Source organism: Anser brachyrhynchus, assembly GCF_964034855.1.
Source record: "Anser brachyrhynchus genome assembly, chromosome: 9".
Lineage (NCBI taxonomy): Eukaryota > Metazoa > Chordata > Aves > Anseriformes > Anatidae > Anser > Anser brachyrhynchus.
This window is the reverse complement of record NC_137703.1, coordinates 561,737-572,485: the sequence shown is the minus strand read 5'-3', so window position 1 is coordinate 572,485 and position 10,749 is coordinate 561,737. Positions and strand designations below refer to the sequence as shown.

Genomic DNA, 10,749 nt, shown 5'->3' with positions numbered 1-10,749 from the left:
CGCGCCGGGGGAGGCTGCGCGCAGCCGCCGCCGCCTCTTGCGTCAGCGCCGCGTTGGGGCCGGGCGCGGCGGGCTCCCGGTCGGCCGCGGCCCGATGGTGGTGGGCGCGCGGCGCGATGAGCCGCCCGTCCTCCGCCGGGCCCGGCGCTAGCAAGCCGTGCGGCAAGCAGCAGCAGCAGCAGCAGCAGCAGCAGCACGCCCCGTCCCCGGCCGCCGCCGCTCCCGCCGCCGCCGCCACCATCGCGGCGTCCGGCGCCGGCTCCTCGGCCGTGCCCGCCGCCGTGCTGTCGGGGGCCGGCGGGCCGGTGTCCCCGCAGCACCACGAGCTGACCTCGCTCTTCGAGTGCCCCGTGTGCTTCGACTATGTGCTGCCGCCCATCCTGCAGTGCCAGGCCGGGCACCTGGTCTGCAACCAATGCCGGCAGAAGCTGAGCCTCTGCCCCACCTGCCGGGGCTCCCTGACCCCCAGCATCAGGAACCTGGCCATGGAGAAGGTGGCCTCGGCCGTGCTCTTCCCCTGCAAGGTAAGGGACGGGCGGACCGGCCCCGGGCCCGCCGCGTCCGGGATCGGGGGCCCGCTCGTGCCCGCAGCCTGGCCCTGGGCTCGGGACCCCTCCCGGGAGCGCGGAGGGAAGAAGCGCGGCTCTGGGGGCGGCCCGGCGCTGCCCCGGGCCTCCTGCCCCCGGCCTCCTGCCCCCGGGCCCCCTGCCCCCGGGCCCCCTGCCCCCGGTGCCCCCGGGCCCCCTGCCCCCGGTGCCCCCGGGCCCCCTGCCCCCGGTGCCCCCGGTGCCCCCGGTGCCCCCTGCCCCCGCTGCCCACGGTGCCCCCTGCCCCCGGCCCGCAGCGGTGCCGACATCCCGGTGTAACCGCCTGGGACCGCCAGCAGCCAGCAGGCCGAGGGGAGCCCGCTGCGGGATTTCCTCAGCGGGTGCGTGTCTCGTCCTCATCCAGCGGCGTTACGGTACGTGAGAGGGCTTTAAGGAGCTCTCTGAGAGAAACCCGGAGTAAGCAAGAGCGGGTTCGCTGGGCGGCGTTCCGATGGGGGGGCGCCGGGTGGCTGCGCGCTCCCTGCAGCTGCCCCGGGAGTTAGTGCCCTCCTGCACCCGGCCTCGTCCTGAGCCACCGTGCAAAGCAAGCTGCAGCTCTGCAAAGGCTGCGCTTTGTGCTGGTCTTTGTCCCATCCCCAGCTTTTATTTCTTCCCCATCGTGAACACAGAACAGAAAAGAAAGTACTTGCTGGCCTCCGCTGGCCTGTTCTACGTTTGTGCAGATTTCTAAAGTGACACATCGCGATGGGAGAATCACCAGCCTTTGGAAACAAACCTGTAATGAGTCTTTCTAATTCGCTGTAAATCCTGGTCTAAATTTTGTCCTAGTGTTTGGCATAATCAGTAATTACTAAGACTAGAACTTTTTTTGCTTTCCAGATATTTTAACCTATGGTGATGCTTAGTTGAGAGAAAGAGCAAGTTTCATGGAGGCGGCAGAAATCCTGTTCCCGACCCTCTCATTAGTTCTTTGCAATCCTCCTTTGGAAGGACAGGGTCTGATAAGCTGTCAGTCCAGTAATGATGCCTGAATTTATTTTTTTTAAAGTCCATTCTGTCTCAGTACTATTTCAAGTATTCAGATTAAACATTTAAGTCTTTTTTTTTCAAGTAAGTGTTCTGTTTAAAAGAACAAGGTGAACTGCTGTAGAGTTCATGTCCTTCCTAGTGCACATTTATCAGGGTGGCAGCTGTGTGCGGGCAGTGCTGAGTGGGCCCTTTTTACGTCTTCCTGGAGTCCCTCAACGCTTAGGCCTCCACAGTTGCAAAAGCACTTTAAAACCACAGGCTGGAGTGATGGTGGGACAGACACAGGAACTGCCGAAGCCATCGTTGACATGGAATATGAGAAGGAAGATCTAAAATAGGGAGCTGCCAGTGGCAAGGTGGGGAGCAACAGCCAAGCAGGACTGGTGGAGCCGTGTCCTGAGGTTTCTGGTGGGAGCTGCCCGCGGAGCAGCCGTTCATCGCATGTGCCTGCCAAAGCCAGGCCCTAAACAGCCTTTCTCTAGCCAGCCCGCAGGAGCCAGGAGTCATTAACGATGCAACGGGAATAATGGCACCTCCGGAGTGAATCATGTGTTAGTTCCAGCAGCTCTGTAGGCGCAGGCGGTGGTGAGAGAGCACCTGTCTGAGAGCTGGCTGGGCCACAAGGCAGAGCGGGATGGCTGCAGGCACCGCACCGAGCTTTTGGTAGTGTGGGGCTGTTTCACCGCTCGGCTCCTGCGTGGGAGGCGGTCTCGTGGTGGCAAGAGCAGACGGCACGTAGTGCTGGTGCGCAGGTCCTCTCGCGGGTAAGCGCTGCTGGAAGGGCAGCGGGTCAGGTGCCCAGCGGTGGCTGGTTCTGAGCCTAAGGGAATAAGAGCAGTCAGGGCATTTCTGTGTTGTTGGGTTTTGTTTTGCCTTTTTTTTTTCCACTAGGACAAATGCTGGCCTACTTTTCATTTTCTGAAGTGTCTCGTCAGTCTAACCTGTGACAACTGGTATTCTCTAGTCATCCTTAGTGAAACTGATGCATCGACATTGGAACAGCTCCTCTGACCAAATCCTTACGGTTGTTTTTTGCACTGAAACGCAACGCTGATAGATGCAGCATGCAAATTTGCCCAGCAGCGGAACCACCAGGCAGGACACCTGCTCTGACCCACATGATACAGTTAAACAAATATGGGGAAAAGAAGAAAAAGCCTACAGACTCTTGCCTTAAAGAGGATAAGGCATTCCTAACTTTGCCTGTCAGACCTTAATTTACTCCATTGGTAACAGGTTTCTAAAGCCCTTAATTGATGGGATTGGCTTGTTCACCCTTTTAGGATTTCTTTCTCCATGGGTAGAGGAATAGAAACCAATAAAGATAAGTACATTTCAGAAAAATAAAAAAAAAAATTTAAAAAAAAAAGAGCCTTCCCCTAACCCAAGAACTGACCCAACTGTCAGTCAAGTTTTGGTTCAGGTACATCAGCTATAAACACTTCTGCAGATGGGCATTCTCTAAATATAAATAATAATAAAAAGACCAGCACATGTAAACCAATTAAGAAAGCAGTATTTCCAAAAGTACTTCCAAGTGTTACTTCTGTGGTTAACGTCATGCTGTTCAAAGCAGTAGCTTGCAGACAGGAGGGACGCAAGTGAGGCTGGAGGTTTGCAGTGACTGCAGGAAGCCCAGGGCATCAGATAGCTCAGCTTTTTGGTTACGGGACTGGGAGTGGTTTGACTCTGTCTCCCCTGAGGAGACTGAGCCAGCAGTGGTTTGGTGGTCTCTGAAACAATCCTGGACTGGGCTCTGTGCTAGAATCTCCCACCGAGGTGCGCAGGACTGACTGTGCTGGGTTAGTGTTGACTTGGGGTTTGTCTGGGTTCTTGGTACGGTGCTCGAGGCCTCACGCAGAGCTGGGAGAATGTGAGAGTTGAACCAGGGGCGGCTGGTATGCTTTGCCATGAGGCGTTGTGCCAGCAGGAGGCCAGAGCCCATCTGGGAGCCGCAGCATACGGCGGGGGCTCTGGAGCGGTGCGGGGATGGCAGCAGTGTCCATGCGGCTCTGGGGCCCAGCACAGAGGAGCTGGGCAGGCTCTGCAGGCAGGCTCTGGACGTCTCCAGCAGCCCTTGGCCACGCTGCCAGGACCACACGCGTGCCTCTGGCACAGGGCTGTGCTTGCGCTCAGGTGAGTTGTGTAGCTCAGGCCGCACAGAGGGTAAGACAGGCAGCGCGCCCGCCCGGTCCCGGCCAGCGTCCCGGCCCTGCCCCAGGCAGGAGCGTGCTTCCTTCGTACTCGCCAGTATCCATTCGAGGTCTCTCTGCCCCCAGTTCTCTGGGCACTCGGAAGTGCCTTGTGGAGGCAGAGAGGCGAACAAGGCTCTGCTTCACCTACCTTCTCATGCCCTCTCTTTTATGTGGATTTTTTTCCACCATGAGTAATTCCCGTTCTGCTGCTTTCACTTTTCCCAAGAGCAGCAAAGTGAAATTAGCATATGTTAATAGTTTTCACTGTTCTTTCTCAGACCCAGAAACAGCAAGGAGACTGTCAAGACTAATTCTCACATTAGTGCTTGCAAAGCCACGAGCACCCACTGCGGAGGTGGGCATCGCCCAGGTCAGCGGGGCCTGTCCCACCCGGGCTCGCGCCGCAGCAGCTCCCGGCGGCGGGGTGAGGACCGCCTCACCTCGTGCTGCGGCTGGCAGGCAGCGGCTCTGCCGTGCTGAGGAGCTGGTCCTGCTTTATCACCAGGATTTTTAACAAAGTTAGGGGAATCTTTTTTAATTTTAAAAAAAAGAAAGGAAAGAAAAAAAAAACAGAGCCCCAGAAGACATGGAAGAACAAATAAAAGCAGTTGTCTTTCCAGAATAGTTCTGTGTAGTTCTCGAAATAACTCTGTGAGTGGTACTAGAAATATGTAGAATAAGTAGGGCTGAGACATGATAGCGCTGACAGAAAATGGGGATTTGGTGCTGCCTGTGGCTGCAGCCACTTTGAGGGTTCATAAATGGTTTAAGAAAGAATTACAGTTAATGCAGTTCTGAAATTTACAGGACTTCTGGAAAAAAATCTGTGGGAGATTTAAATCTTAAAATCACAGTAAAGTTACTGAAAATACAGCTTTTAGAGTTCAAAGCAATATACAGAAAATTAAGCGCAATCATAATCACACACAAACGCCTAATTAATGAATACTACAGTATTTTTTCCTCATCTTTTAAATAAGTGCAAGTGGAATAACGTAAAGGTGCTCTTTAGTTATGAAGCTGACTTAATTTGTAAATAGGTTCTGCGACATTGAATTTTTTTTGTCCAAAACTGGCTATGAAAAATCTTGTGACTTCAAGGCTTCATGAACAGACATCAAAAGCCACTTTTACAGCAATCTTGTGAGATATATTGTGATTGTCAGCTGCTAAAAGCTGGGACTGTGACCTGGCTAACTGAGCAATATAGCATAGCAGAGGCATTTTTATATTTAACCATTTAATCCAAAGTATACTAGAAAGCAAGTAGAGCTGTAAATGTTCTTAATCGTCATCTCCAGAACTACAGTCCTCATATAACCACATGTAGTAGCAGAGATCTGTGTCCTGCCGTGTTTTGCTAGCCTTTTGTAATGGGACCTGACAATCAGAGCTGTTCATGCCTGAGTTACCTTGGCAGTGGCCGTGGAAATGACATGGAGACGGCCACTCCTGATCTGTGCTCCGTAAAACTCTAGGCAGTTCCTGTTTGTGTTCCAGTTTATGGTAGAACTTACCTTCAACAGCAAGGCAAGAATATCTGTGTTTGTTCACACACAGTTAGCAGCCCTCTTGGGCAGGTTTGTGGAATTGCATCTAGCAATGCATAATGGGGGGGGTGACCCCTCATGGGTAGGTACATCAATGAGTTCTCAGTGGTGTGATTAATTCAACTTAAAGATGTCTTATACATAACAAAGAAATTGGCTTTTCTAGTTATTACATACATGAAAAAAATCTGCGTACGTAGGGCTTGATTCTTTGGGGGAGTGAAACATCATTCTTTCTAGCTTTCCTAGGAGTGGTGTCTCTGTATCTTGGGATCTAGGACAGAGGTACCTCACGTAAAGAGGGTCATCCAAGATCCTTTAATACAGCCATCTCTAACTAGAGGTATTGCCATATTTCTGAGTCTTCAGATGGTTCTGATCCTTTGAAGAAAAGGGAATCCAGTAAATTCGTTTTATTGTACTCTTAGGCTCCATTTTGAAGCAGTAAATTGAAAGTCTTTCTGCACCTCACAGCCAGTAGTAACATTCTGGATTTTAAAACTGGAAGGTGAGGTAAGGTTGTATATAAACTGAAAAGTCTTAAATATATCAGACTGATCACTCCCTCAGATTTTCTTTAGTGGGAGGTAGGCAGAGATGCTGTATGTCCTTAGACCACTTTTGCTACACCATCAGTTCAAGGGAAAGAATGACAGGCTTGCTACGTAAGCAAACCACTTGCCGACAAATTCCATATTTATGTTATTATTGTATGTAAATTTCTGTATGTTATCTAATGCTTACTATACAGCCTCTTCAGAGGTTTTCTTAATTTAAAAAAAAAAAAATCATTTTTAAGATTTCAACAAACTAAAACAAGATCATACATATTTCTAAGACATAATAAACTCTAATAAAGTGGTCTTTCTGATAAAAATACATGTTTATTTTGCTTAATATTTACTGTTTAATGTCTTTAATTGATCAGAGAGCCCTTACACACGGAGGCCTGCCTATGTTTCCCTATTTGCACATGTACAGAGCCTGTGCACTCTATATTTAATGGCACAACACTCATTGGCCCTTTCCAGGTGAGCTGTAGCAGAACACACAGCACTGCTAGCACAGCAGAGTTTCTAAAGGCAGCCCAAACGTTCCTTCTCACACGCGTAAGACTCTGGAAGGCACAGAGGCTCACTGCTTTGCGGACTGGACCCCGCTGTGTATCTCCAGCAGATCTCACTAGCATCACTGCTAGATGGGGCTGAGCGTCTGTCACTGAGTTTGAATGAATGCTTTGAAAGGCTGGAAGGCTCTTCAAAGCAGGGATAGATATTCTACAAAACACAGGAGGAGGGAAAAGCACAAGAGGGTGTAAATCCTTGTTGGGTCCCTGAACACTGCTGTTCTACGTACATACAGGAGCAGGAAGGCTTTTTCTTTCCTGGAAGCTTAATTTATATCTCAAGCTACTTGTATACTGCAGGGAGAGTCTGTTGGCTAGAGCAGGATAGGGATTTGGACTTGGCAGTCTATTCCCAGCTCTGCTACTGATTTCCCTTGTGGCTCCAGACAAGTTACTTTAATCCTGTGTCCCTGCCTGCCTGCATTTATGAGGTCAGCACTACTGGCCTGTCCCTGCCAAGCACTTTCAAGCTTAGACAATGTTTTCAGAATGCCTTAAGACACTCAGATATCCTGTAAAAGTGAAGTCCAGACCAACACGTGTGAAGTGACGTATATGGCAAAAATATGGAATGCTAAATTATATATATTGTGATAACTTCTGAGCTGTCTGTTTCCTCTTAGGAAAGCAAATATGGTGCTAAATAAAACACTATGAAAACAAGTACATAATACTTTTAAAAACTGGTATACTAGAAATGGGGAGAAAGGCAACGAAAAAGCATAAAACAGTCACATCAACCCAGGCATTAGTGGCACACGTGTGCTAATACCACATGCAGCCCTGGTTCCCCTGTCTCAGAAAGGATGTAGTAGAAGTGGAAAAGGTAGAAGGGGCAAGTAGATCAAAGGTATTGTATAACCTGTACACAGGGAAAGACTTAAAGACTTTTCAGTTTGAATGAGGGGTACGGTGAATATCAGTGACGTTTGCCAAGCAGCATGAAGACAGCAAGTTTTCTCTGTTCCTAGATGATCCTTAGGGGTCCCTTCCAAATGAAACCGTTCTATAATTCTGTTCACAATCTCGCATTGTCAGTAGGGCTTGCCAAATGTCACCAGCAGCAATGTGTTCAGGAACAAACGAGAGGAGGTATGTCACACAGTGAAGGAAAAAACCACCGCTGTTTACTTCATGCTCTTGCCATGTTCACCACTGGTCACTTTTTGAGGCAGGATGCTGGTCTATGTAGACATCTGGTTTTGGCTAACCAGCAGCTTATGTAGTCTTACTTATGTTTTTGTTAATCAGGTTAGACTCAGAGCAGCTGTTCAACACAGTGCAGTGTGATTAAAGTGTCAACAGTGGGATGAACGTGGGGAGAAAACAGCAGAACGGTGAGAGAAATGTACGGTGACGACGCAGCTGGCACAGGATCCGTGTTTGCCTGATGGGGCTTCTCTCTTCGGCAGGAGGACGGTCTCATTCCACTGCAGCACACCTCTGCTCTCCTGCATCTCCTGCTCACATATGTGAATAAATCCTCCAGCAGAGGATTAAGCAGCAGGGGCAGGCACAGTAAATGAAGGCTCACGTTAACATATTATGGCTTATAAAACAAGCTCCTACAGAAGCCCAAGCTGTAGTTTCTGTCCTAGTACTTCTAGCACCATGTTGCAGTTTGGGTGATTTGCCAGAAGTGAAGAAGATTCTGGCTTTTTGCATCTCAGGCATGTAACCCTTTGAGCTGAAACTTCTTGCACTTGTATTAACCCCAAAATAAGCATTTAAATGTTGGTTAATTTTGAGTTTCCTTTGTTGACTTTTTAAAAAACAAAATTCTATCCAGACTTGTTTTTTTTTCGGCCAGCCTTTTGTCACTTCAGACGTTCTCTTTAGGATGGCAAACGTGGTCCTCACATTTAGTCTCAAAGAAGAATGCCTGTCCTCAAGGAAGCGTTGTAGCATCTGTAAGCCGCCACGCACACAAGTTACAACCTTCGTGATAGTACTAGCAGTGTTGTAGGTAACACCACAGCTATCTATAGGCTGCGGAAGCTATGCTCTTGGCAAGAACAGGAAAGATTTTTTTTTTCTCTCTAGAGGTAATGAGGAAGCAATGTAGTCAGTGTAGACCACTGAACTCACTGTAGAAAGAGAAAAAGCATCCCTGTTTGTTTAAAGCAGATTAACCTTCAGAGGTGCCCAGTGACATTAAGAGAAGTCGCATGGTACTTATTTGTGCACCGGCTTCATGCTCACTGAAAAAAATCATCATCTGTCTTTCCACTCCTCACAACTGCAATGTTGAAACTGTTCCAGTGTTAAAACCGTTGGGATTCTGCATTTTAGTTTAATGGAAATGCATTTGCTCTGTGATGGTATTTAGGTATATTTATTAAAAATACACCACTCTAGTAGCTGTTTGCCCAAACTAGCATCCTTTTTCATTTTAAAGAAAAGAAAAATTCATACCAGGACCACTTCAGCTGATCAGATCTAACTACAACAGCAAATCTATCTACAACTCAACCTTATAATCCATTTTATCTAAGTGCTTGCATTAAAAATAAACAACAACAACAAAAAAGTACGGGAATAACCTGTTTTTAAGAGGAAAAAAATAAGCTCAGCTCTAAATTCAGAGCTAAATAAAAGTATCTAATGTAAAATTTGCAATGAAAACGAGAGTTCTATTTGATCACAGGTGGGAGCAATGAACAGTTCTGCTGGGCGTGTTTCCTGATGCCTTGTCTTTGGTCTTTTTCCAGTACGCAACGACAGGCTGCTCTCTGACACTACATCACACAGAAAAGCCAGAACACGAAGACATATGTGAGTATCGTCCCTACTCCTGCCCATGTCCTGGAGCCTCCTGTAAATGGCAGGGATCTCTGGAAGCCGTGATGTCCCACCTTATGCATGCCCACAAAAGCATTACCACCCTTCAGGGAGAAGACATCGTTTTTCTTGCCACAGACATTAACCTTCCAGGTGCTGTTGACTGGGTCATGATGCAGTCATGCTTTGGTCACCACTTCATGCTGGTGCTGGAGAAACAAGAGAAGTACGAAGGTCATCAGCAGTTTTTCGCTATCGTGCTGCTCATCGGCACCCGTAAGCAAGCGGAGAACTTTGCATACAGACTGGAGCTGAACGGCAACCGCCGCAGGCTGACCTGGGAGGCAACTCCCCGCTCCATCCACGACGGGGTGTCTGCTGCCATACTCAACAGTGACTGCCTAGTTTTCGATACAGCTATAGCACACCTTTTCGCTGACAACGGAAACCTTGGAATTAATGTGACCATTTCTACATGTTGTCCGTGATATATTTGTGTAGTTAGTGAAACCTTTGGCTGTCTGACATAGTGCTTTACATTTACCAATAATTTTCTTTTTGTTCTGTTTTTTTAAATGATATTCAACCATGTCTTCGTGTATGTTAAGGTTCCTAACTAGCCAACATTTTTAAGTTTGGAGAGAAGAGGAACAAAAGTGTCCTGTAAGTAATATAAGCAAGAAAAGGTTTTTTTAAATTCTTGGGTGCCTTAGGAAGATTTCCCCCCACACGGACACCTTTTTAAATGTAATTATATTTTATTTAAAGAGTGCTTCCATTAGACGTATGACTTAAAAGACTTGAAGGACTGCATTCCTGTTTGGAGTGCACCTGAAAGCCCTTTCAGCATTTAGGCTGTAAGTCTGTCTGAAAACAGATTTACTCTCACTGGTGACTTTTAAGTGTTTTTAGTAGGTGGGAAAAGAAAGAAATCCAAGCAGCTTCTCACAGACCTCCCAAGAGACGGTGTGGCTCAAAGTAGATCAATAGGTACTTCAGTGTTGCTACTCCATTTCCTGCTACCATATTAAAAAGGGATGGGCACAGATTATTTGCTGTGTTTTCAAAAAAAGGGGGAGTGAGGATGGCTGAAGCATAGCAGATTTTACAGAGCATGGGAATTGCCTGCTCTGGTCCATTTTAGGGAGAACAGGGAGCCCAGCACGAGGCACGGCAGCTCACAGCTGGATACTAGTGAAAGCAGGAGGCACACGACTTAATACATCTCAAACAGCTAGAGCCAATAATATAGAAATATATTCAACCTGTCTACATGCAGCTTCCCTTGGAGACATACTTGATTATTGTAAAAGACTGATTAGAATAATATAGCAAGAGCTTTATGGCCAGTGTCATGTCATTTGCTATTTAAGTTTTGTTGCCATATTTACTTTTATTTTGTAATAAATATTTTGCAAAAACTACGCTGCACTAATGCGCATGTGTGGTAGCAGCTGTTGCTTCCAGGTCCCTCGGTATTCCCTGCCTCGCTGAACACGCTGAGCTCTTCCTCCAGCCAC

General features: G+C 48.0%; 1 protein-coding gene across 1 annotated transcript; it reads left to right on the top strand.

Moving 5' to 3' along the window:
- Positions 1-30: 30 nt before the first annotated feature.
- SIAH2 (siah E3 ubiquitin protein ligase 2) lies at positions 31-10,651 on the top strand. The gene is made up of 2 exons (XM_080604711.1): positions 31-524; positions 9,160-10,651. Exons 1-2 carry the CDS (start codon positions 117-119, stop codon positions 9,715-9,717), a joined length of 966 nt encoding a protein of 321 aa, XP_080460837.1. The 5' UTR covers positions 31-116; the 3' UTR covers positions 9,718-10,651.
- The last annotated feature ends 98 nt before the right edge of the window (positions 10,652-10,749 follow it).

Coding starts and splice junctions, on each gene's coding strand:
- SIAH2 (XM_080604711.1), top strand. CDS start 117: ATGAGCCGCCCGTCCTCCGCCGGGCCCGGCGCTAGCAAGCCGTGCGGC. Junction 525..9,159: donor CCGTGCTCTTCCCCTGCAAG/GTAAGGGACGGG, acceptor GTCTTTTTCCAG/TACGCAACGACAGGCTGCTC.